General features: G+C 38.3%; 1 protein-coding gene and 1 pseudogene across 6 annotated transcripts in view; one reads left to right on the forward strand and one right to left on the reverse strand.

Moving 5' to 3' along the window:
• The window catches only part of PSME3IP1 (proteasome activator subunit 3 interacting protein 1), a 30897-nt gene extending 5224 nt beyond the window's left edge, over nucleotides 1-25673 (forward strand). For all 6 annotated transcript variants that reach the window (XM_045504563.2, XM_045504562.2, XM_010967310.3 and 3 more), the window contains 6 exons: nucleotides 5504-5641; nucleotides 6201-6299; nucleotides 6713-6834; nucleotides 11252-11385; nucleotides 18866-18930; nucleotides 24922-25673. In XM_045504563.2, the coding sequence (XP_045360519.1) occupies nucleotides 5515-5641; nucleotides 6201-6299; nucleotides 6713-6834; nucleotides 11252-11385; nucleotides 18866-18930; nucleotides 24922-25139 (765 nt within the window). In that variant the 5' untranslated portion in view covers nucleotides 5504-5514 and the 3' untranslated portion in view covers nucleotides 25140-25673. The remainder of the gene's footprint in view (nucleotides 1-5503; nucleotides 5642-6200; nucleotides 6300-6712; nucleotides 6835-11251; nucleotides 11386-18865; nucleotides 18931-24921) is intronic.
• LOC141578680 (ATP synthase F(0) complex subunit C2, mitochondrial pseudogene) lies at nucleotides 12749-16685 on the reverse strand (annotated as a pseudogene).
• Nucleotides 25674-27744: the final 2071 nt, after the last annotated feature.

A 27744-nucleotide genomic window follows, 5' to 3' on the forward strand; every position in this document is an offset into this window, starting at 1 on the left:
TTTATAATTAGATCCCCAGGCCCCTGGGCTTTTGTTTGTTCGTGTTTTGTTTTATTTTTAGTTATTCTGGCAAACAAAGGAAGAAAATAAGAGACATGAAAATTTAGGTAGGCTGTAGGAATTAGAAATAAATTGCAGGTACTCATCACCTTCCTATTAACAGAATAAACAGTAAGTGAATATTGGACTCTTCAAAGAAAAATTCTTTGTGTGGGAAATAATTATTGCATAGTATACGAGAGCCATTTTTTTTTCTTTTAGTCAGTTGAAATTATAGTAGCAAGAGTTATTCTTGAAGAAGACATCAATTACCTAGTACAGTAAAGTGATTTAATTTTTGGTCCTGTGTTTCCTATTGCACAAATTGTATAGTGTTTGAATAGAATTCCCTATGAGACATAGACACTTCAGCACATTCTTGCTTAATGTCTGCCATTCTGTATAATTTACATTGGACAATATCTCAGAATATTCATGTGAGAGTGTTAAATTCCTCCCTGCTTAAATTCTTCAAATCCTCTTCATGGTTGGTTTATTCAATAAATATTTATATACCCAGTATATGCCAGACACTGCTAATAAGCACTGTGGATACAAAGAGCTGTTGGAATAGTCATAAATGATACACTGGATAAGTGCTGGAGGAGTTATAAAGAGCTGGACTGGGGACTAGAGGAGAAGCAGCGAGGCTAATGGAATGCTCTTGCAGTAGTTCATGCAAGATGAGGCCCTGAAGAGAGATTAGAAAGCAAAGGACTTTTAGAAGATGGATTAAAAAGAGGTCTTTATGAGGTAGAAACAACAGAACTTGGTGACTGGTGGGATGTAAGGGAATAAGGAAAGAGGAATCCATGTCCAGGTTTTTTAGCCTGGGAAGCTGGATTGATCCATATTTGTGCCCTTCATGACTGCCTCAGGTTTACCTGTACTGTTCACTTTGGTAATTCAGTATGTACAGTATTGTCTGGTATTAACTAGTATGAGGATACTAACTCTTAAAGTTTATTTTCTTTATGCTTCCCATAGAATTTGGCCCAGTGCTAGACACAGTTCAGCATTCAGCATCATGCTGAGTTTTTTAAGATCGAATTACTAATACGTAAAGCAGTAAAAGGGGAAATACAGAATTACCATATATATATGTGTGTGTAAGTTTTTCTCAGTTTGATGTGGTCTCCTTCCCACTTCAAATGTCATGGTTGTAACTTATGTCACATCATTATTTCTCCATTCCTTGAGTGAAGACAGCATTTCTCTCACTTCTATAACTAGACCTTAGTGTAGTGCTTTGTAGTAATGGCAGACCTTTCAGAGCATTTTTAAGCAGGTGCCAAACATAGTGCTGAGTGCTTTACCTGAATTATCTTGTTTCTCACAAAAGCTTAATGTTGTACAGTACTATTTTAATCCTCATTAGCAAGTGCAGCCTCTGGTTTAGGAAAAACTAAGGCTCAGAGGAGTTAACTGACTTGCCCAGAATCATATAACATATCAGTAGCCGAACCAAGGTCTCTTAATTTCAGAGTCTCGTTACCTGTGCTCTCTCGTAGGGAGACTGCTACAGAAGAATTCGTTATATATCGGTTGAATTAGATTAGATTGTAGTGAAAGGGGTTTGAAGTTAAGCTGACTTCTTGGTAGTATTTATTTATTTATTATTTAAAAAAAAAATTTGACCACGACAGTTTTTTAATTACTCATATAATTGTACATACGGTTTTTCAGAAAAACAAGATTTCTAGATTAAAAGGTTTACACCCAATGTCTGTAGTTCGTTTCCCTAAAGAAATGAAATGTAAAAATTACTACTTCAAAGATACATGCTAAGTTCAATTTTTAGTAATGAGAATTGCCACATTTATTCTGGCTGAGAAAACTATTGTATAGACTAAACTTCATCGAATTTTAATAGACTTTGAGTTGTGTTTTAATAGCAGGCCAGTTAACTGATGGGATTTATTAAAAATAAAAATATTGATAAAAGTCATTAGCTTTATTAGCATTTAACACTTGTAAGATTTTTTTCTCTGGTATTTTCCCAGAAGTATTATTTTATGGAGTTCCAGGAATTGTTGGCAGTATTTATGGATAGTGAAGTTTTGGCTCCTGAAAGACCTGAATATTCCTGGAGAAGGAATATTCTGAATATTACCCAGAATACTCAGGAGTATGATCACTTGTTCATGAACATTTTCTGTCCTTATCTTTGGCCTCTCATAACGTAGAAAGATGGCCAAATTAATTAGCCAGAGGGCCACTGGTGGCATTGAAGGCAACAAGTGTTGAAGTGCCAGAGAATGAGGACCCTGCAGAAGATGTGCACATTGAAGAAAGAGATGGGTAAAGCAGTCTCTGGTTTATCTTGTCCTTTTTTAAGTTCACAGAAATTTTTTATAATTAGGTGTGGCCATCTACTTTGTTTTGTTTTGGGAATGAGGGAATATCAAGATTATATTATTTTTGAAGAGTACACTTTTATAAGTGTTCACTAGTTTTGAGTGTGTAACTGTGTTTTCAGGGAACCAACCCATTGAAGGAAATAGAGTTTCTCTGTCAAACTCCAAAGCCATTGTCTTTAAATTTCTTTTTTTTAAATGTGCTTCTCCCTTGTTTTCATTTTTACTAACCAACTGTGATTCTTGATTTTGTCCTTATGCATGAAAGATGGAGAATAGCACAACTAAACTCTTTGGGGAGAAGCTGAATTCTAACACTTATGAGAAAAAGACCGGTGAAAAAGAGAGTAAGAGTGTCTTAGAATCCCATAAATTTGTCTCTTCCCAAAAGTGGTTGATAAATGTTGGGAAGATTCTTATTTCTCTAGAGTTCCTGTTTCAGATTCAAACCCTTGTTTACATGTATCCTAAAGGCTTTGTCCCTTGCGTTTCAGGGATCTTTATTAAAGTTAAATGAAAGTAAGTTCTTTTCCCAAAAACTCAACAGGCTTTGAAAAGTAAATAAATGATTTTACACTCTTAATTTTGAGTTGTAAGAATAAATCTTAAGCATCTCTGAATTTTTATTTAGATGGAAGCATGTAAGACTCTAGGTTTTAATTTTGGCCTATTAGGAGAGTTCTTTCAGTATTAATATTATATTTTCATTTTTAAAAATGTGTAACGAGAGTGAAGAGATGCATTTAATGGCATACTGGTGGCACTGCCATATCCTAATATTTATTTCCCAGGTTTAAATAATACGCAGTTTGATAAGTTCACTGCTTTGGAAGATTTTTTCCTCCATTTTATAAGATTAAGGGAGCTAGAAATGTTTGACCCAGAAAAACACAAATTAGGAGGAACGTGGGAGTTGCCTTCAGACAACTAAAGCATTGTCACGTTGAAAAAGGGATTTGGCTCTTTTGTGTAGTCCCAGTGGATTGAACCTGTGTGTGGAATTTATAGGGAGATAAATTTCAGTTCAGTTTAAGGAATAACTGTTCTACCAGTCAGATCTGTTTAGAGAGTCAGCTGCCTGGGAGGGAGTGCAGTGGTCCATCTTGAAGTTTTAAAGTATGGATTGGATGAAAATCTCCTGGATATGGATGGTGGGTTCCGTTACCAGATGGAGAATTGTATTAGGTGGGTTATAAGGACTTGTCGCATTCTGAATTATTTACCAGGAAATAAGGATGAGGGCAAGAAGCTAGAGAGCCAAAACAGGGTGAGAAAGGAGAACTACAGCCAAGAAAGGGGACGTTGGGAGTCCAGTATGTCTCTCCATTCTATTAGAGTTCTATGTAGTTGACATTTTCTCTGCCAGAGATATTTAAGAAAATGTTGGCTCTTGTTCCATTATGGTTCCTTCTGCAGAACTTGAGGAATTTTTGGCATGGTTACAGAGAAACAGAACAGTTCTGTTTGTGTAATAGGCCTCTGGCTGGAGACATCGAGTAATGCTAAATCAGAAGTGTCCTGGTTGTGGGCTTTGGGTGGGAGCAACAGCTTCTTCAGTTGATTTGGTTTTCTTTCTGGTAAATTTAAAAATCCTCTCTTAACTGTTGTTACATTGAACTAAACTTCAGCAACACTAGGATTTAGGCTGAGACTGTTCTCTTGTTCTGCATGTTTGGATTTATTTTCTCAGCATCAATTTTCATCTTTACTAGAGAAAAATGTTTCATGAATACCCTTGTTAGCACTGGAAACAGATATAGAAAGAAAGCTGAAATTGACAAGTCCTTTTTAAACAGGAGCCCTGGTTTCTGGGGTGGGTTTTGGTAAAGTGGGTAAGAGTATGAATTTTTGCTGTCAAGCCTGGATTTAATTCTCGGTTCCACTATTCACCACCTTTAATACCTTAGACAAGTGACAACTTCTCTGGGCTTCTACTTCTTCATCTATAAAGAGATAGAATTTAGTGTCAACAATGAGTGTAAATGAGATACTGTTCATTAAAAGTATTTAGTACATGGTAGGAGCTCAGTAAATGGTGGCTGCTTTGTTTTTGTGTTAGCAGCAGAGACTCCTATTTTTTGTTACTAGGGGTCATCCTGGATTGGACATTGAGCTGATGTGCTGGTAGTGCAGAATATGTGCTTTCTTGTTAGGGTGTAACTCTGTGAATAATACATAGCATGTCTGAGTAGAGTTAATTCCACAGTTCTTCAAAGCAAAGAAAAGCAGAAAGATTTAGTTTAAAAGGAATAATAATCACTCCTCTGTCTTTATTTCCTTCTCCCCTCCCTTCTGAAGGGAGGTTCAGGTAGAAGTGTACAGATTTGGGATTTGGGAATCTTCTGCATCAAGGTGTATGTAAAGTGGCTGAGGTCAGTGTGGGAATGAGAAAAGAGAATTGAGAATGGAATCATAAGTGGCACACTTGTGGAGTTTACAGGGAGGAAGACCAGGAATAGATGAAGGAGTCGGTTTAGTAGAGTGCAGAGTACATACATGGGACCTGAAGTGGGGAGATCTGGCTTCTTCTAGTCCCACTTTCTCCATTTTGTGGTTTGTGTGCCTCTAGGCATATCACTTCACTGCTGAACAGAGCAGACTCATCTCTGAGGCTCCTTGAATACCAGAGTTTCTCTTTTCTGAATCTACTTGGAAATAGGAACTGGTGAATTGGGGTAGTGTAATGTCCCTGAAACAGCAATTTCAAGAAGGAACAGTGTCAAATGTTCCAGATATAAAGGAGGATGAGAACTGGGGGAAAGGTAGGGTGCCCAGGAGGCCAATTTTTCTAAATGAGAGGGACAGAGAAAAATCTGGAATGTAAGATTTTTCTGTGGAATGGCATGTCATGAGAATTATTCCAGGTCCTCTCACTGACTTTGTAGATAAAATCGATGTTAATAAAACTACCTGATACATTAGGAAAACGAAATCCTGTGCTTTCCTCAATGACCCATGAATTAAAACTACTAGAGGATTTCTTCAATTCAAGGTTGAAGGGAGTTTTGAGTAGTCTGTTGCTGGGGGAGACAGAGCTGAATCTTCTTCTTTCTTTTTAGAATTTTAATTACAATTCTCGCTTGAAAAGTTTTGTCTGTTTTTTGTAGATTGATCCATTATGGATGGAGGGGATGATGGTAACCTTGTCATCAAAAAGAGGTTTGTGTCTGAGGCAGAGCTAGATGAACGGCGCAAAAGGAGGCAAGAAGAATGGGAGAAAGTTAGGAAACCTGAAGATCCCGAAGGTATATAGGCTTATAGTTTGGCCTTCAACATAGTGATCTGTAATACTCACTACCCTGCAAAGTGGGTATTAATGTCTTCACTTCATAGTAGAAGAACTGAGGCTTGTGGGGGTGAAGGGACCTATGTGAGGCTTCCATAGCTGGGAACAGAACCAGGATCCTCCCTCCTTGCCCTTCCACTCTACCACACTATGTTGCAGGAGATTCTGCTAGTCTGTTCCATCTCTACAGGTGGATCCAGGATCTGAATAGCTGAGAATGCTGCTGCTACCATGCTGGGTTTGGGCAGATCCCTCATCCAGTTAACTGTCTCAGGCCATGGGCCCTATTGACATTGATGGTTGGTGTTGAGAACTGCTGGCCTCTCTCTGAGGTCTAAAAGGGAGCTGTGGACTTTGTACTATTTTCGTGTTATCTTTGCCCTCAGATCATGCAGAGACTTGACTTTATCTTTAAAATCCTTTGTGATTCCAAAATAATATGAAAGGATTCTAAAGTATGTATTTTTCCCCCACTCCCTTTCTCTCTCCCCACTTTTCTCTCTCTCTTTTTCTTTCAGAATGCCCAGAGGAGGTTTATGACCCTCGGTCTCTGTATGAAAGGCTACAGGAACAGAAAGACAGGAAGCAGCAGGAGTATGAGGAACAGTTCAAATTCAGTAAGCGTCAGAAAACAGCGTCCAAGGGACTCTTCAGGGCCTTTCTGGTGCACTTTTGGCTTGTACAACACTTTTTATAACCAGCCATGAAGTTGTCTTGATTATCTAGTCTCTAGATGCTCATTTTGGGAAAAGAGACAACTTTCTACCATCTAGACCATGTTGGACGTTTTTGTTTAAAACTCAAGATACCCATTTTAATTCTATGCTGATGTCTAGTAATAAGGGAGATGCCTTGATTTTATGCCACGTTATCTATCCAGAAGCCATGGTGTTTACAAATTCTTTCTTCTAATCCCCTGAAGGATCTGCTGTTTATTAAAAAAAAAAAAAAAAGAAAGAAAAGGCAAAATCTTATTTGACTATATTTTCTCTTTAGCCTGCTAAGTGTTTCTTGTTAATTATTTCCTCAGAAAACATGGTAAGAGGCTTAGATGAAGATGAGACCAACTTCCTTGATGAGGTTTCTCGGCAGCAGGAACTAATAGAAAAGCAGCGAAGAGAAGAAGAACTGAAAGAACTGAAGGAATACAGAATATCCTTTGTACTTTGAGAGGAATCAAAAAAGTGTCAGTTTTCTCAACATCTCGGAGTTTTGGTTTTTTCATAAGTAGAATGAAAGTCTTCGACTCGGTGATCTCTAAGTTCCCTTTCAACACTAATATTCCTGTGACTCTGAATAACTGGCAATGATATATAGAGTTATGTTGCATGCTAGAGTCTGTTCAATCAAAAGTCCAGATCCTTTAGGATTAACTAAAGGCCTAAATCCTAATTGTACCAGGGTATTCTTGCCTTGTGGGATTAGACTCTGAAACAGGTGGGCGATTCAATAAACCTCAATCAGGGAGAAATTGGCTTTTAAGTTTTAAAGGGAAATGTTTGGCAACTCTCCTGTATCCTTAGTAAAACCATCTTTTACAGATACAACCTGGTCTGTCCCCTTAGAGGGGTAGAGAAAGCATCCAGGATGACTTTGCTTTGATTCATTATTGCCTTTTTGGCATCCACTTGAGTGTCTTTTTTTTTTTTTTAAAGGAGGTACTGGGGATAGAACCCAGTGCCTCGTGCATGCTAAGCATGCACTTTACCACTGAGCTATAACCTCTCCCCTCCACTTGAATGTCTTACTAGGCATCCCAGGTATAACTTGGATGAATAAAAATTCTCAGTTCCATGCTTCACAATTCCCACTCTCATCACATTGCCCTGCCCTGCCAATCTCTTTTTTTCTGGTCTTCCCAATCTCAGTAATGGTACTCCTATATCTCCCGGTGCCTGGGCCAAAAACTACCTCCAAAATGTAATCCAAATCTTAAAATTCTTGCTATCTCTAATGCCACTGCAGTAGTCATAGATGCTTCTCTGGACTACTATGACCATCTAATTGTCTCTGCTCTGCTCTCCTCCCCCACGATCCATACTCTAGACATTAGTCAAGGGGAACTTTTGAAAACATGCATGGGATCATATCATTTTCCTGTTTGAAATACTTGTAGCTTCCTGTTGCATTTAACTTAAGTCTACATTCTTGACCAGGCCCTACAAGACTGCATGATTTAGGCCGACCTACCTCCCTGTTACATCTTGAACTACTCTTCCTTGTGTTTAATGTACTCCAGCCTTCTGGCCTTCTTTAAGTTCCTCTCATACTAAGCTTTGTGATTCCATCTCATGGCCTTTGTATTTGCTGTTTCCTCAGTCTGGAATGCTCTGCCCTCAGATTTTACAAGGCTGGCTTTTCATGATATTTGGGTCTCAGCCCCCTTCCTCATAGAGACCTTCCCTAAGCACCCCATCTAAAATTTCACTCACCTCCATCACTGAGTGTAATGTCATTTTTTAAATAGTCTGTAACACTACCTGAAAATCTTAATTTATTTGCTTAGTGGTTTGTTTGCCTCTTTACTGCTGGAATATGAAGTAAGCTCCATGAGAACAAGGAATTGGTCACCATTGATTTCCTCAATGCTTGGTATATAATAGGTTCTCAGTATATATGTGAATAAATTAATGAATGACTCATGGTAGAGGTTAAAAAGGCCACCTTAGCTTTTTCCTCCTATGAGAAAGCTTATTTGAGTATTTCAGGCTTATGTGTTGAATAACCTCACTAGTGTGACTGAGCAGGCTTTACCTCTAAGATTGATAATACGACTGCATGCGTGTGCTTGTTGGTATTTTTTGTAGAGAGTGCTCAGTAGGTTCCATGAAAGGATTATATGGGAGAAAATGTGGACAGATTCTCAGAGATTTGATTTAAATTAAGGTGACTGATGGTGATTGAAGTAAGGTGGCAGTGTAGTGCCACAAAACCTGCTCTGGTAGCAAAAGACCTGGCTTCCAGTCCCAGTTCTAACATTAAGATAGTGATAGAAAGTCACACCTCAGTCCCAGCTGTAGAATTGAGGTTGATTCTTTGAAGCTTCTCTCCCCTACTCTCTTCCATGGTGACCCCAGGGTAATACTGTTCATTGTTATTTGCAGAGATGGGCATATATATGTATTGCATTGTTTCAGGTAGCAGGACAGTGATAGTGACACTGGTGCAGACACAACCCTAAATGGGCAGAAACTGGACTCACATTAGGAAAAAAAAAAAACAGACTTTTTCCTCTAAGGAAAAATACATTAATTACACTCACTTGAATTATGTCTTGACTTTATGTGCTTAATTTGGCAGACAAGCAAATAAGACAGAGAGCAATCTCCCAAAGCGGCATTCTAGAGAGTATTGTTGCTGTGGTACGAGTGTGAGAGGCCTGTCGGTTTTCAGTTCAAAGGGAAGAATGAATGGGGCAGTAGTGAGGCAAAAGAAACGTTTCTGTCTTGATAACATTACAGCACAACATTGAAGCCAGGGGTATTGGCTTTTATTGGAAACTTGGAAAGTTCTGACTGTCTAGAAGATCTGAAGCAATGTATACTGATGCATAATGCACTAATCCCGAGCATGCATACAGCCAGAGACATGCTGAGATAGGAATTGAAGGATTAGACATTTGTTTATTGAAGCTCTAAATCAGGATCTGGTTCTTGTTATAATATGATGCATTTTATAATGTGATACTTGTGAATACAAATAAGCTGTGATTTGTGCCAGTGTAAACAACAGAACTCTTGTTTGCGTTAGGCTGAAGCAGTATTTAGTAGTATTAAGTGTTTTTAAAAACTATGTGATTTTTTAAAATGCCTCATCTCATGCACTCCTTGAGATTTTTGAGATGTGTTTCTGTATTTAAAGCTTTTTAGGGTGAGAGGGACTTAAGGGGAAAAATTGCTTATGCTTTGGATGTGGATCAAAAATAATAGTATTATCACCTCTCCTGCCCCCACAAAAAGAAAAGGTTGAGGGCTTTTCTTCACTTCAGAAGAATAAAAAGTTAAGTGCTGGTTTTTGTCTTTGTCTTGACATTATAAATGTGTGGTTTTGTGGTTTCTTATATCAGTTTTTTCCATTTTTGTTTTCTTTTCAGTGTTTAATAATGAGAATTTTCTTTGAGAGTTTATCCTTTAATGATGGAGTTGCAAGTAAAAATCTCAGCATGCTCTTGGTTTTTGGTATTCCGTACTAGAAAGATGAAATTTGTTTCTTTAATTTTTATTCTAAAAAAAAAAATGAATGTTTAGGATTAACATATTATCAGTTTCCATGATGACCTTAAAAACATTCAGTTGATGAAACTTGGAATAATACTGAGCATTATGCATAATCCCCATTGACTATTGAAAATGTTCAAAATAACTGATGCCCATAAGAATCAAGTTAGTACCTGAAGAGTGATCAGAATTAGAATTTCCTAATTTCTGGTAAACCCAGTTTCTCCATTGTTCAAAGATACATAAATAAACGGCCTAGACCACACACCCCCACCCCGACCCCTTTGGGCTCATAGGTACTTCTTAGCTGTCTTGGGCACTAGATGTCACTATTGTTCCAGTAAGGCACTACTGCATCTTAAGTAAGGAATTGCACCATGTTCCAGTTCCTATTGACTAATAGGTTGTGAGAAATGATAAAAGGGAAGGAGGGGTGGGGGTTGATGGAGAGAACAAAAGAAAGTGACAAAACTTGAGAGCCAGAGATTGACTGCATCTTAAGTAAGGAATTGCACCATGTTCCAGTTCCTATTGACTAATAGGTTGTGAGAAATGATAAAAGGGAAGGAGGGGTGGGGGTTGATGGAGAGAACAAAAGAAAGTGACAAAACTTGAGAGCCAGAGATTGACATCAAGCATGGAAAAAGTGTGTTACAAGTGAACTGGTTATATTATGCTTTTAAAACAACTTTTTGGTCCTTGTATTGTACAATATATTCACAGGAGTTTCTCATTAAAATCACCTTGAGATAGTGTTTAAAACAGGTTTCTGGGCTTCTGGAGGTCCTCATTCAGTAGGTTTGGAACAGGGGAGGGACTACTTTTTTAATGAGCCTTAAAATGATTCTGATGTCCTGCACCAGCAGAGTAGGAGTTAGTCGTGCTAACACTGAATGCCATTGATAGTCATAGGACATTCTGCAGAATTTGATTTTACCCCTAGAGAAGGAAAAAAGCAAAAATTTTTTATGTTTTCAGGGAAGCCACATTTTTTTCTGTTGCATTCTTCAAGACCTTTGTCTTCCGCAGCAAGGATGATATTGGCCATGTCTTTGGTAATAGGTTTTCTGGTCATGCTCAGATTTTCATTGAAAATCAGAGAGAACGGTTTGCTTCTCTGTATTATTTTTGAGCTTGATTTGCCATCTTCCTCCTGTTCAACTTCATTTCTTTTGAAATCAGCTGTATTTGACTGGAAGAGTAAAGAAGGGGGGGCATTTTTTTAATGAGTAGGCTGAACATTACATGGCAGAGCTGAAGTGCTAGTGGGTTCTATCTGCCTTCCGTCTCTGCATTTACCATTGTCCTGCTTGCTTCTTTTTGCTTAGTTTGACCCTTAACCTGTAACTCACAGTAATCTCAACAAGGTTGGAATTTCTCCAGAAAACAAGAAAGAATTGGAGAAGAAAGTGACTGTGAAGCCCATAGAAACCAAGAACAAGTTCTCCCAGGCAAAGCTGTTGGCAGGAGCTGTGAAGCATAAGAGGTCAGCCCACATTCACACCACTTAAATCTCCCTCTGTGTGCTCTGAAATGCCAGAGTAATGGTATCAGAGCAAAAGGTTACCCAAGCGTAAGTCCTGGTGAAGTTCCATTGATAGCCTAAGCTCTCTCTCTCCTCTACCAGATTTGGTGTCTTCTATAGCCTCTGACCTTTGTCTCTCTGATTGTTCATTCGTATAATAGCTACTCTTCATTGGATGCCTGCCATGTTCCAGGCGTTGTTAAGTGCTTTTCATGCATCTCTTACTCTTCTCAACAAGTCTATGAAGTACAAATTATTATAATCAGAGGAAGAGGCTGAGAATCTCAGAGGTTGAAAACCTTTGTCCAAGGTCACAAGGTAATAGGGGAGATGGAGTTCAGTATTTGAGCATCTGTGTTTCCAGGCAAACAAGGTGGTACGTTCTATGAAAGGATTTGTATAGGGTGTAATGAGAGTAGGGAGGAGGAGACACATAACTTCCTGGAGCAGATATGTGCTCTCATTTTGGGGAAGTCAGGGAAGGCATTGGAAGGGAGAGGTTGATTAGTTAGGACAGGTTGGCTAGGGCTTTGACAGGCATCCCAGGCAGGGGGAAGAGCTGCTGCAAAGACTCTGTGGCCTGTAAGAATATGGCAACTGTGACTGGGTTCCACACCTGGCTTGGTGTTCTGCTTGATAGATGTGGGGTGGCAGCCCTGCCTAGAGATCTTGATAAATTGTTATGCTTGCTCCTCCGTTTCTAAATCTTGAAATGGCACCAAAATGATTAAATCTGGTCATTTCAATTTGACCAACCCAGGGGCAAAATGATGTTAAGCTTAAGTGCAGTCTATTAGGAAAATCAATATGGTATAGGGCAACCAGCCACATGTTTTGAAGGGAGTGCATTGATGCAGTTTTGTGGCTTGGCATACCATCCTTCTGCTGATCTTCCTAGGAACATTGTTGACATGTAAACATGTCATCATGGTATAGCAGCAAAGGGGAGGAGTATCAGTGGCCTGAAAAGGGCCAGTTATCCAAGCCATGAATTATTCCTTTCAAGTTTTTATAAAAGTGTTCTTGCCTGGCTCAGTGTCTTTCAGGATTTGGACTGGGTTAGTTTTACTGGACTATACCAAGAAAGGTCTCTCTAGATGGGCAATTAGCTACTGCTCAGCAGTGTCTTGCTGCTAGCAAAATGGGTGTTATAAGTATCTCTCTTAATCCTTAGATCACCTTTATTAGACATCCTTTATTGTTGTGTTGTGCAGCAAGGTAATAAATTCGTCTTCTGAGGCAGGACTTCCTAATCCACTCAGCCTTGAGTTTATTAGAATCACTTGGGGGTTTGTTAATTCTATGGCTTGCCTCACATGAATTCTGGCTCAGTAAGTTTAGAAGGAGATCCGGGAGTCTATTTTTTAGAGTTCCACCTGGATGATTCTGATGCTTGGTGAACGTCTGATGCCTGGTGTGTGTGTGTGTTGTGAAGCATAATAATAAAACAAGCACCTGTGAACCCATCACCCAACTTAAGACTTAGAGCGTTGTCAACAATATTGAGTCTGCCTCTTGCTCCTCCCCATCGTCCCCCTGCCTTGCCATCCTCACACTACTTTTCCAAATCAAATTCTTTTGCCTTTCTTTACTTTAATAGTTTTGGGGTTTTTTGGTTGCCTATATAAGTATTATATTATAGCTTGCTTGTTTTTAAACTTTATAAAAACAATTTCATTATATATATGATCTTCTGTGACTGATTTTTCCCTCAAATTATTTCTATGATTGAAACAATATTGTGTGTGTATGTGCATATACAGCTGTAATTCATTCTGAAAGTGAGTTCTGCTGTATAACAGTGCATTATTTGAGATACCAAAATTGTTCATCTCCTGTGAATGAATGTTTGGATTATGGCAAGTGGTGCTGATACGTCAAGGACATGCTATGTTACGTATGTGCATATGTTTCTCTAGAGCTGTGCGTCCAGTATGATAGCCCCTGGCCACCTGTGGCTATCTAAATTTAAATGAATTAAAACTAAGTGAAATTTAAAATCCAATTCCCTAGCCACACTAGTCAAATTTTAAGTGTTGAATGCTAGTTGCTGCCCTACTGGATAGCACAGATACAGTGATACAGTGATTTATAAAACAGCATCTCCTTATAATCTTAACTTGCATTTCCCTGTTAACAAATGTAGTTGACATATTTCATATGTTGATTTGCCGTTCATGTGTCCTATTGTGTGAAAAAGGTTTGTTCATTCATATTGCCATTTTTCTACAAGGTTATTTGTATTTTTCTTACTGATCTATAGGTTTTGTTTTTTTTTTTAAACATAGTCCTCATATTATTTTCCCCCAATTTATAGCTTATCTTTTTACTTTTATTAATTTTAATATTTAATTTTAAGGTGGTCAATTTTTAAAATTGAGATATAATTGACATGTAACATATATTAGTTTCAAGTGTGCAAAATGACTTGATATATATATATATAAAATGAAATGATTGATCACCACAGTAAGTCTAGTTAACATTCATCACCACACATGATGACATATTTTTTTCCTTGTGATGAGAACTTCTAAGATCTACTCTTTTGGCAACTTTCAAATATACAATATGGTATTATTAACTATAGTCACCATGTTGTATGTTACATTCCCACAACATTTATTTTATAATTGGAAGTTTGTACCTTTTGAAGGTGGTCAATTTTAATGTGGTCAGATATATCAATATTTGCTTGTTATATTAGATCCTTTTATATTCAAGAAATTCCTTCTACCCCAAGGTTGTAATACAGTTTTTCTTGTAAAGGTTTTAGAATTTTGTCTTTCACATGTTAGTCTTTAATCTATCTGGAATTGATTTTTGTGAAGGTAGGGATCACAATTCAATTCTTTTCTTCAAATGAAAAGCCAATTTTCTAGCAACATTTACTGACTACTTCTGCCTTACCTCAAAGACCTTCAGTGTCACCTCTGTCTTAAAACAAGTTTCCATACATACATGAGTTTGTCTGGGGATTCTGTTTTTCTGTTCCTAGGATCTGTTGGACCAGTATCACACTGTAATTATTGTAGCTTTATAACAGATCTTGATATCTGGTACGACAAGTACCCTTACCTTCTTCTCAGGGATGTCCTATCTATTCTTGGCCACTTCATTCTTCCATATAAATTTTAGATTTAGTTTAAGTTCTTTAACAATCCCTATTGGGATTTTTATTGGAATGTTACTAAATTGCTTGATAAATTTATGGAAAGAACAGATCTTTATGGATTTGACTCTTTCTCTATCCATGGCATATATCTACATTTATTTGTTTCCTTTAATGACATTTAGTAAATTCTTAATAGTTTTTTTTTTTTTTCAAAAAGGTTGTACATGTCTTTTGTTAGATTTAGTCCTGGGTATTATTTTTGTTGTTGTTGCTGATATATAAAAGTGCAGTTGATTTTGGAATATTTATATCCAGTCACCCAACTCTTATTAACTTTAATAATAACTCTTCTTATTAACTTTAATAATTTATCAGTGGGTTCTTTTGTAATTTCTATGTAGAGAGTCACCATCTGTGAATAATGACAGTTTTATTCTCTTCCTTACACCTTTTAATTCCTTTTTCTTATTGCGCTGGCTGGGACCGCCAGTAAAATGTTAGAAAGAAACAATTACTGTGCATATCTTTGTTTTATCTCTAGTGTTAAATAGAATTTTTATAACTTTTCACCACTAAGAATAGTGTTTGTTGTTTTTTTCTTTTCAGATATCCTTTAGCAGGTTAAGGAAGTTCTGTTCCTAGTTTGGTAAGAGATTCTTTTGTAGCCTTGAGTTGTTAAATTTTGTCAGTTTTTTTGTGCTTTTAAATTGATAAAATAAACTTTTATTTTTAACTCTGTTACAGTAAAAAAAAAAAAAGAAAGTTTTTTTTTTTTCTAATGTTGCATTCCTGTGATAAACCCAGCTTGTAGTGATGTATTTTCTTTTTTTTTAATTGCTGGATTTGTTTTGCTAGTATTTTGTATAGATTGTTGCATCTACAATCATGAGTGAGACTGGCATATATTTTTTCCCTCATTTTATCTGATTTTGATATGAGGATTAAACCTAGATTCATTTAGGGAGTATTCCTTCTTTTTCTGTTCTCTGGAGGAGTTTCTATAAGCTGGTAGTGTTCTTTTGTGAAAGTTTGGTAGAACTCTATGAAATCACTTTGGGCCCTCTTTTTTTTAAATTTGTGATTATAGGACTTTTTATATTTTTCCATGTCTTTTTTGAGTCATTTTTTTTCTTACTAATACAGTATTTTTTTGTGTCCGTCTGTAAAACCCTGAGCCAACCACTTTCCCCAGGCTGCCTGGTGAAGTACACGAAAAGGAACATACAGTTCAGACAAGACATAGGAGAAAGAACTATAGGAGGTGGAGATCGCTCCTTCACGAGGCGAAGAGGATGAGAAAGGCCACCATCCATCAAAAGAGCCTCATGGTCTCCAAGAGGTCAAAGCCCAGAACAGCACAGGAAAAGAGCTGTTGCTTCAGAGAAGGGTTCCTGGCATAACCAATGATGAGAATCCCAAACACACCTCCAGGTCCAGTCCCAGAGGCAGCCACCCCTGCTATGGCAGCCCCAGCTCCAATGAACTTGGCTGCTCTGTCAGTGTCCTGTGAGAAGGCACTCGCTTAGAAGCTGCAGCTAGGAATAAGTGAGGTGATTGGGACATGGGGCTGCCAAGCTGCTGTGGCTCTCATCTGTCAGTGTCTCCGTCTGGTCGTTTCAGCATCACTTTAGACAGTGATCAGTCAGCTCAGTAGTGGAGAGGTTCTCCTGATCAAGGAGTGGGTGGAGACAAACTTGGCAAAAGGGTACATTTTCAGGGAATGAGGGGCTGTGGCAGGAGATCTGCTCCCAGAGCTGCAGAGAAGACAGGGCTGAGTCAGTTTTATCATATTTTCTGGGAATTTGTCCATTTTGGTTTTTTCTCAAATACATGAGCTAAATTGTTAGTATTCCTTATTTTTCTGATTGCTGTTATATCTGTAATTGTCCCCTTTATGTCCCAAATACTGATGAATTGTGCTTTTGTTCTTATCTTGACTGTTTTCATGAGAGGGTAGTGTCTGTTTTATTAGTCTTTTCAAAGATCTTTTGGATTTACTTTTCCCTGTTTTTTTCTATTTCATTAATTTTTGCTCTTTAATATCTCCTACCTCCTTTCCTTAGAATATTCTTTACTTTCTTCAATATTATACTTTTATTATTTTTGTTATAAGTAACTGTCAGATACCAAGCTAATTAATTTTCAGCCCTTCTTTTTAGTTGTAGGCATCTAAAGCTATAGTTTTTCTTCAGCTTTCATTGTATACAATTTTATATTTCCAACTAAGTTATTTTTTTTTCTAATTGAAATACAGTCAATTACAATGTGTCAATCTCTGGTATACAGCACAATGTCCCAGTCATGCATATACATACATATATTCCCAACTAAATTTTTAAATATCTATTCTGATTTCTTCCTTGATTCATGAATTATAAGCATTTTTACAAACTTCCAAACATATTTAGTTAACTTAAACATTTTCATTTGTTCTAAGATGAACTTTTTTCTGCCACATGTTAATACCTTACAGTCAGTGGTGTCTTAGAGTCTGTGAAATATAATATATTAGTTTTTGTTATTGATTTCTACCCTAATTGCGTTGTGGTTTGTATATACTGGTTCTTTTGAAATTGCTTTAGACTTGCTTTATGACCTATTCCTGAGGTTAATTTTTGAGAATGCTCCAAGTGAGCTTCAGGAGACTCTGTTTTGTAATTGTTTGTTTTGGGTTCTGTGTAGGTACAACAGAACGAACTTGTTAATTATATGGTTCAAATCTTGGGTCTTTACAGATTTGTCTACTTGTTCTGTTAGTACTTGAGGGGAGAATTTTGAAATCTCCCACTGTAGTAATGATTTCTTGATTTTCTTCAGAGTTCTGTTGAACATAGTATACTTTTAAGCTCTTTAATTAGAAGCATACGTGTTCAAAACTGTTATTTCTTCATAGTGAATTAAACTTTGTTTCATTGTAAACTAACCTCCTTTATCCCGTGTAACACTTTTGATCTTAAAGTCTATCTTCTTAATATTAATATAGGTACCCTAGCCTTCTTTGGGTTAGTATTTGCTGCGGTAATTCTTTCTCCATTCCTTTGCTTCCAATCTTTCTGGGTCTTAAGTTGTTTATTTTGCTTTTGTTAAGTTTTCAGGTGTGTCTCATAAATAGCTGATTTAAAATTTAGTCTGTTAATCTCTTTATAGATTGAATTTATTAGAATTTTTTAATGTAGTTTCTACTATCATAATGTTATTTGGCTTTGTATTTAAAAGTATTTTTCCTTGTATCTTTTTTATAAAAATTGATTATGGTTTTAAAATCTTTTGTTCTTTTTTTTTTTTCCATTCTACTAGTTTGGATTTATGTATTCTTCTTCTGTTCTTTTGGTGGCTAACCTTGCACTTTATCAGGAATACTTAGCAAAGCCTAGAGTAAATTACTATCTTACCTCCCTACAAAATTATCCATGGACTCTAGAACTTTTAGCTACAGTCACCTTCTTCCTACTTCACATGCTACTAATGTTCAGTACTTCAGTATGGTCATATTTGACGCTGCGAAGTAGATGTTTTTTTGTATAGACAATATTTGTTTAGATTTGTATTTGCCAGATTCTTTGCTCACCGTCCCTTCCATCTGGGGTCATTTCCTTCCTCTTTGAAGTACATGCTTTTTTTTTTTTTTTGACTACCCTAACTTGTTTATTGGCTAAGAATTTTACAAACCTTACTTACATTAGTAGTGATGGTTGAGCTGGGGAGCATTATACCTTCTCCAAGCCGCATGGTTCTTTTTTGCTGTTGTTGTTTGTTTGTTTGTTTGTTTTTGGTCGGGGAAGTAATTAGGCTTACTTATTTATTTATTTATTTTTAGAAGAGGTACTGGGGATTGAACCGAGGACCGTGTGTATGCTAAGCATGCCCTCTATCACTTGAGCTATACCCTCTCCCAGAAGTATGTGTTTTTAGTGACGGTCTTCTGGGTGACTTTCAGAATCTTTAGCATGTCACTGAAGGTATTTTCTTCAATCTCTAATAACTACTAAATGTTTGTCATTTATAAACATGTCCAGATATTCTTGAAATCCATCTGTGGTTCTAACCAAGATGAATGATGACAAGAAAGAATCTGATGTTTAGGTGATGCTTGAAGAGATAATGCTTCACCTCCTTGAAATGGTCAACGGTTTAAATTATCTTTATAACAACAGTGTAACTGGAAGGAGATTAAGAACCTGAAATGAAAACTTTTCATTTCAGATCATCCCAACTCCTTGAGGCTGCCTAAGCCCCATATTAAGTGGTTATTGGAACTTCTGATTCCCAAAGCTTTGATCCCCAAGATTGGACATAGCTCAGATCACCATGTTTTTTTGTTTACAGCTCAGAGAGTGGCAACAGTGTGAAAAGACTGAAATCGGACCCTGACCCAGATGACAAGAATCAAGGTGGGTGGCAGCTTTCATTTCATTCTTTACTTACAATACACATGAAATGTAGTAAAAGGCTGAAATGCATTTTATCTGTGGAGGCATGTGCATATCTCTACGCAAACCTACCTAAACTTAACCTACCAAACCATTTTAGACCATGCAGGACTTATACCTAGCAGGGTGTCAGCTGCCCTGCAAAATAGTATGTTAGAAACCAATGGAACTGATAAATGACAATTGTGCTTTCCCAGGAGTGCTTACAAAGCCAAAGTTCTGGTCATATCACCTCTGCTCACAAAGGGGTTTCTCTGTCTCCCTTAAATGTCAAGTTTCTTGATTTCACCTGGCTGGCTACCAGTGAGATAGAATGCCTGGCTCCTGCTGTTAGCTGGATTGGATTGAGCTTAGAAGCTCAATGCAGTTTCCAGGAGTACACTTTCTTTGGTAGTTACTTTTATACGATCAAATCTGGTACTGTATTAAGTGGCACAAAGTTATAAGTGAGGGTGAGTGTTACTGGGGATTGAATCAGGGATGAGAAATTCGAGTGTTTTCAGTTCTTCCATTCCTAACTCCCATTGGGATTGAGGCTGTTAAGTTAAACTTAGAGGGTCATCTGTAAAACAGGGCTTACATTTATTTCTCTTTCAAAAAAAGGATATTTTAAAACATATCTACTGAACTCCAGGAATGGTGGGCAGTTGCTGATACCTTTTTGCTCTAGAATTTACTTTAAAAAAAGACAGTGAAGAGCTTTCTTTCTACCTCTATGTCCTCTTCTATCCCATTCTCCTTCCCAGAGAGAAACAGTTTTATATATTTCTTACATATATGTCTAGAGCTAGTCAGTGTATGTACAAGCAGTTACAAATATATTATTTTTTGGAAAGTGTTTTATTATAGAAAGCTTAAGACATATTCAAGTGTTGAGATAATAGTATAATGAACCCCATAATGTAGCTTCAACAACTTTTAATACATCCAATCTTGTTTCATTTATGTTGCCTGTATTTTGAAGCAAATTCTAGACATCGGATTGTTTCTTCCATAGTTACTCTGTATTTATCCCTAAAAAATGTTTTTTTAACATAATTGTAATACCATTATCACACCTAGAATAATTAGAATAATTCCTAAATACTATCAAATACAAAATTAGTATTCATTTTTCCTCAGTTTTCTCATAAATTTTTTTCCTGACAATTAAAAATCAGGATCCAAGCAAAGATTAGACATTTTATTTGGCTTATATGGCTTAAAAAAATTGGTGATAATTTACATATCATAAAATTCACCCTTTTAAGGGATTCAGCTCAGTGATTTTTAATATGTTCAGAAGAATGTGTATTTATCACCACTATCTAATTCCAGAATTTTTCATCACCCCAAAAAGAAGCCCCATGCGCATTAGCAGTTATTCTTCGTTCTTCCCCTTTCTGCAGCCACTGGCAACCACAGTCTGCTTTCTGACTCTATGGATTTGCCTTTTCTGAACATTTTATATAAAGGAAATCATGTAATATATGGCCTTTTGTGTCTGGCTTTGTTTCACTTAACACAGTATTTTCAAAGTTCATTCATGTTGTGGCATGCATCAGTACTTTTTACCGCTGAGTAATATTCTGTCATATGATTTGCCACATTTTTGTTTACTCATCAGCTCACGAACATTTAGGTTGTTTCCACTTTTGAGCTATTATGAACCATGCTGCTATGAACATTCACGTTCAAGTTTTTGTGTGAGCAACTGTTTTCAGTTCCTTTGGGTTTAGATATATACCTAGGAATGGAATTGCTGAGTCATATAATAAATCTGTGTTTAACTTTTTAAGGAACTTGTTTTGTACAGCAGCTGCACCGTTATTACATTCTACCAGCAGTAAATGAAGGTTCACATCCTTATCAATACTTGTTGTCTTTCCCATAATGTACATCATTCTGGGTGTGAAGTGATGCTTCATTATGGTTCTGGTTGGGGTTTCTCTAATGACTAATGATGTTGGCATCACGTACTTATTGGCCATTTGTTTATCTTTTTTGGAGAAATATTATTCAAATCCTGAGCCTTTTTAAAAATTGGATTATTTGACTGTTTATTATTGCATTATAAGAGTTCTTTGTATGTTCTGGATACTGGACACTTGTCAGGTGATTTACAAGTATTGTATCTCTGGGTTGTATTTTCACTTTCTTGATGATGTTCACTGGAGCACAAAAGTTTTCAGTTTTGATAACACCCATTTTTTTTGTTTGTTTGATTGCTTGAGCTTTAGGTGTCATACTGCCTAATTAATGGTCAAGAAGATTTACACTTACATTTTTTTCTAAGAGTTTTATAGTTTTAGCTCTTACTTTTTGGTCTTTGACCCATTTTGAACTAATTTTTTTGACTCAAATTTGTTGAAAAGACTGTTCTTTTCCCCACTGAATTGTTATGACACTTTTGTTGAAAATCAGTTGAACAGCATGTGTGGGTTTATTTCTGGATTCTCTTTTCTCTTCCATTGATCTATATGTCTATCCTTATGCCATTACCACACAGTTTTGATCACTATAGCTTTATAGTAAGTTTTGAAACTGGAAAGGGTCAGTCTTCCAAGTTTGTTCTTTTTCAAGATCTTTTTGACTATTTGAGGTCCTTTGCATTTCAGTATGAATTTGGGGATCAACTTGTCACTTTCTACAAAAAAGGCAGCTGGGATTTTGGTAGGAATTGTCTGAATCTATAGATCATTTTGGGAATATTGCCATCTTACGGCATCTTAACAGTAAGCTAGTAAGTCTTTTAAGTCTCATTTAACCTATGAGTTCTTCCTCCTTTTTAAATTTAGTTTTTGTTTCCTTTGATGGTTTTTGTTTGTTTGTTTGTTTTTGTGAAGAAACTGGGTCTTTGTCCTGTGGAGTTTCCCACACTCTGGATTTTGCTGAATGCATCCTCATGGTGTTCCTTTCTACCCTATGTTTCCTATAAAATGGTAGTTAGATCTTGAGCTTGGTCCATTCATGTTGATTTTTTGGTAAGATTACTTCCTATGTTGTTTTGCACTTTGTATCATCATTATCATGATTTTAATTAACATGCTCTTCTGTTCATTGCTTAGTTACTTTGGGAATCATAGTATATCTGCACATAAAGAATTTCATTCCTTTTTAAGGCTGTGTAGTAATCCATTGTATGGTTGTACTATAGTATATTTATTTCATTTTTATTTATGAACATTTAGATTGTTTCCATTCTTTCGCTATTATGATGTTTCATTAAATAACCCTTACATGCATCATTTTTCACATTCAAAACATATTACGTTAAATACTTCGAAGTAGAATTATTGAGTCAGATATGCATGTGTAATTTAAATATTGCCAAATTGCCCTGCTAAGGAGTTATCCCAGTTTACATTCCCATCAGCAATGTATGAGTTCCATTTCACTGGTATCTTTTTAATATATAAGGAACTTGCTGAACTGTAGCTGCTTAAATAGAATAAGTATATCCTGTGTGCATACACACACATAAAACTTCATGGAAATCTAAAATATATTTCAGCTAGTTAACTAGTAACCCTGTATCTGGTGCTTATTCCCTGCTAGGAACTGTCTGCCTCAGTCAGTGGAAAGGAAGACTTGTGTGGTTTCTTTAAACTTTCTGTCAGATGCTTGTGTTTAAGAGCCATCTTTTCTGTCATTCTAAATCTCTTCTGTCTACCCTTTCATTCATATGGGAGAAACTGGGCAAGAAATAACCCTCTTTTGCCAGGAGCTAAGGGCCCACGAGAAGACTATCCTGGAAGCTTCTTTTAGAGTCTTGTCCTCGGCAGTAGAAGCCTTTGTCCCTTTAGTCCCCCAGAAGATAGCTCTGTGGTCCTCATGGAGATTCAGGCTTCCCCCACTGGAGGCTCTGGCTTCAGCTCTGAGCAGAGCCACTGAATGCACAAGTTGGTCCTATCTAGTCTCAAGTCACTCATCTGTCTGAATCTTGAGAACATTCTCCATTAGTAATTTTCGGTGTTAATTTGGTGTGACAGTGTGGTCCTGCAAATGCAGAAGTTGGTAGGAAACTTCACCAAATGGGCAAGATCAGAGGACACCATTTTGTTCTCTTTGGACAGTTAACTGCTTTTGGAATGAAATTTGTCGGAGTTGTAGTCTCTTTTCTTTCTTGAAACATCCTAGATAATTGGGAGATTTGGTCTTTTTGCTTAAACTCTGCTGATTCCACCATGGTCCAGATTCCTGTGGCTACATTTCTGTGGCTGGCTGCCATGCTTCCCTTAGGCCTGCCCTAGTCCTCCATAGGTGCTCTGACCTTGATCCTTCTTTTCTGTCTAAGATAGACCCTGAAATTCAGTTCACCCTTGAAATAATTAATAAGGTGACACATCTCACTGAACAGCTTCTCAAAAACTACTTTTCTGAGTAACTGATTCATACCCTTATGATATCAAGGTGTTTTTTTTTTAAACAATCAAATTTTTCTAACAGAATACTGAAAGTATCACTGTATATGTCAATGTAATAATACAACAAATGTTCAGGTAATGAATGGCATACAATGTGATGTTACGTCCTAAATTTTCAGATTCTCATCCCCCTCACCTCCCCCCCCCAATTCAGCCATTTGCAGTGAAACTCTATAACAGCACTTCCCTGCATTATTATGTGTTGTGAATGCTGGCCTGCTCTGTGCCCAGGGGATGGGATGGTGAGGAAGGAGTCCTTGCCCTCAAGACTTAGAGTCTGAGGAGAAGATACACAATAGGACTGTCATTCTTCTACAGCCTTCCTGAATGTAAGACAGGGATGCCCTTGGGGTTGCAGAGATAGAGGGGGCTATTCCTTCCTACTTTAAGTGGCTTAGGATGCTCTTTGAATTTTTGCATTTGGCTTTCTTAAATCTTGTCTGAATAGGTAGTTAAATGCACATAATAAAAAATTTCAAAAGGGACAAAAGAGTGTGGAGTAAACAGTTAAATCTCCCCTGGTCCTCAGCCACCTACATTTAAGTCATTTGTTTCTTTTTCTGTGAAGTGTTTGTGTCTTTTGTCTACTTTTCTATTCAGTTGTTGGTTGGTTGTAAGTTTTGGAAGAACTTTTTATATGGTAAAGAAGTCAGCTTTTGTGATACTCTTAATATTTGCATCTGCTTTCTTGTGGCCTTGTTACCACCTCCTCTACATTCAGTATCAGCTCTCATGTCATTTTCTACATCTCCATGTTTTAGTATTATCTTTAGCAGCTTCCTTTCCGCTTTAATAGTAGTTCCTGTAAGATAAGCAAATGAACTACGTGTACTGGCTGTTTGAGATCTCTTTCTGCTTCTCAGTGGTATTTTTTATGTACTCCTGATTTCATCTACTTGGAACCACATATTCTTTTCACAGTTACATGAGGTGTTAGGGGTCTGTTAAGGCAAAACCTGCTAAGGTAATATATTTGTCAGCCTGAGACAATGCTTTTGAACTCCAGCCCTTACTCTACAGTGAGCTCTGGGATCATTTTAGTACATTAGCTTTTAACTCAGATTTAGTTTACCGTTTTCTACTATTCTAAGTGGCCTTAACCTTAGCTAGGGCTTTGGACCTCCCTCATCAGTAAGATGGGGCATTCCTACACACCAGGCTGCTGTAGTGATTCAGGGAGGCTGGAAACAGGAAGGAAGAAGGGGTGGAGGAGAGTCCTTAACTTTTCCTCTAACCTTCAGTTCAAGTCCTGTGTTTTCTTGATTGAGGCTTTCTGTCCCAGAGGGCTACCATAAATATGGGTTTCCTGGGATGAAAAGAGCCCCAACTACTTGGTGACATTCTGCATGGTATGAAAATGTTCTCTGCTGTGGCTTTGGTTTTCTCAGTTATAAACAAGGAACAACTCTTAAGATGAGGATGATAGTAGTGTTGACCGTATCGGCTTGTTTTGAGACTTCCAACATAAAGCCCTCAATGCATGGAAAGCACGCCATCAACTTTGGAAGAGGGTGATGAAGTAACAGGCCTTCCTCCTTTTTTGCAGGAGCCCCATCCTGCGTGTCTCTTGGAAGCACATCCCTGAGCGGTCCCGCCATCCACTGCCCCTCTGCTGCCGTCTGCATCGGCATCCTCCCAGGCTTGGGCGCCTACTCTGGGAGCAGCGACTCTGAGTCCAGCTCAGACAGCGAGGGTACCATCAATGCCACTGGCAAGATTGTCTCCTCCATCTTCCGAACCAACACCTTCCTCGAGGCCCCCTAGCTCCTCTGTCCTTACTGCCAGGAGCTCCACCCCAAGAGTAGACCGGACAGTTTATTCTGCCTCCAGGCACTACTGCCCTCAGAAAACTCCTTTTCCTGCTCCCTGTGCACACCATGATGTTTTTAACCTCATCTAAAAATGTGCCAGAATCTACTTGTGGCCCAAATTGTTTGGTTTCTCTTTCCAGCCTTTACAGAGGCCCAGACCTGTCCCATGGCCTCTGTCCTCACTGATGAAGTAGGGTGAGCAGAAATTCCCCTGAAAATGCTGTGGGAAGATAGGCACCAGCTGGCTTGGAAAGGGTTTGGTTTCGGTTGCTTGCTTTTTTGTTTTTTCTTTCCCAACATCACAAAGAAGCAAGGGCAGTTATTGGACAGATATTATTTAAACTTTCTATTCTAGATGAACGCGCCGTTTGGTTATACTGCGTTATAGAGCATGTGGTGGGAGAGATGGACCCAGGGGATGGAATGGCGCGTTGCCCTGGAACTAACTGATTCTTGATGTTGTGCTAAGTAAAGATTCTAAACTACATCCTCAGGGAGTGTCACTTAACACTCATCATTCATTGTGAAGTTTTTCCTTACCCTTGGCTGTTCCTTCTCCTTCCTCCATCCAATCCCTTTTAAGACTAACCTTAGAGAAACAAACATAGGCCTTATTGTTTCATCATAGCCGAAAATCAGAAGTGCCGGTAGGTATGTGGATGAGATAACTTATTTCTAGCAACTACTGGATTCTAAAAGTCCACGGGACCCACCTGCGTATTCCATCTGTAATCTGTTGAGGCCCCACTCTGTTGGATACATTTATAGTTGTGGCTTTAACTATGGAAGTTATTTCTAGCCTAAAGGTGCTGCCATCATCCTTTCCTCTTCTTTGATCTGTTTCCCCTCCTGCTCTTCCCTTCCCACACAGAGCAGCCCAGAGGCTGTGAGCAGCCAAGAGCTAGAGGTGCTGCTCCACCTCTGTCTCATAAAGGGAGGGGGGCTCTTCCTTTGAGCAGGAGGGAAAGACAGAGGGGCGGGGAGACAAGGTATGGAGGCCTCGTGGACAGAGATAAGCTATGGGCTTAAAAATAAATTCTGTAGGCTTCCCTGTTTCAGAAGAATGAGCCTGCATGCTGCTTTCTTCCCCTGGGTTCCTACATCAATTGTTCCTACTTCCTTGGGTGTGAGACACAGAGAGACACACACAGAATGTGTTGACACCGTGATGCTGGCAGGTAGAGAAGCTACTCAGTTTTAACGTGGGCAGAGAGGCCCCTGGATCTCCTCCAACCCACTCCTTTCCCCTCCCAATGCAGTGACACTCTGGTGCCCGCTGGCAGATGGTGACTTCCCTTCACCCGTAACCGATGCCTTGTGAATTCTTTTTCCTTTTCAGAACTACTCTGTGCTAATTGTTCCTGACTGTCAGCACAGGCGCATCAGCTCCATCCTAACAAACGATGTTTAGGTAAAACTGTGTAGGCACCTTCTGCTTCTCGGCTTCGTTGTTCCTGCAATCGTGCTGTTGTTATTACAGCATGTACCCAGAGCAACCTCAGATCATTTCACGAGGCAGACCGAGGAACCACAGTCACCCTCTTTATGTGGTTTGACTTTTAAGAAGCCATTACTATACCTCGTGGCTTCTGTTGATGTTGGAAGAAGTTGACAAAGGATTGCAGGGACTAAAAACCTCCCTTAATTTGAGAGCTGATAAGCCTGTCAGAGAACAAGATCTCGCTTTTCCTGTGCTGAGTCTTGTGCTTCCAGCTCCCTCCCCATCTACCGTTACAACTGGACTGTGTCGAGGAGGTTGAGGCTCTTCAGACTGAGAATTCTGCTCTTGGTGTTTCAGGAGAAATTGAGGATCGCCGGTGATTGTTTCATCTTCCATCATACTTGTTGGTGTAGAGCCCTGGGCCTGAGACACACGTATTAGCAAAGCAGGGTCTTGTCTGCCCAGCGGAGGAAGCAGCCTAGTGTAGACTGAAGTTCAGACCCAAAGAAGAATAGAAAAAATAGCGATGGAAGGGGGTAAAATCAGGAATTAAATCATAAAATTCTGCACTCCTGCTTTAATAGATAACTTGGATTTTATAACTAGGTAATAAGGAATAAAAACAAGGCTTGAGGTGGTTTCTTAACATCTGCTTGCATTGGCCTGAGTGGTAGTGTTCTTAACAGCTCTTGATCCGTGTGAGGGACAAAGCTTGTCTCCGAGGACTTCTGTTGCCAGTTCTATCTGTGTTATCCAGCTGTCACACCAGGCCCTGTCTCTCAGCCACCTCCTGCCAGCATCTACCTCTAGCCCTGTCACCCACCTGAGTGAGGAGAAAGGGAGCGTGAAATTCAAAGCATCCATTTTTTAATCTTTAAAAAGCAGGGAAGCCAATGTGACTGGACCCAAGAGCTCGTTGGCAACCTGTGTCTGCCTTCCTTGGTTCCAGACCCAGAAGGAGAGGAAGCTGGCTTCTCAAACCCAGAGTTGGGGGCATTCTAGACTTTTTCAGGAGCATTCTGGACTGAGAGTTGAGCCCCTACCTAGGAGTGGCGTAAGCTAGTCCTTTACATCCTCATTTCTTTCACCCTCCACCTCCAAAGGGTTCTTCCTTCTG

This window comes from Camelus bactrianus, chromosome 9 (assembly GCF_048773025.1).
Source record: "Camelus bactrianus isolate YW-2024 breed Bactrian camel chromosome 9, ASM4877302v1, whole genome shotgun sequence".
Taxonomy (NCBI): domain Eukaryota; kingdom Metazoa; phylum Chordata; class Mammalia; order Artiodactyla; family Camelidae; genus Camelus; species Camelus bactrianus.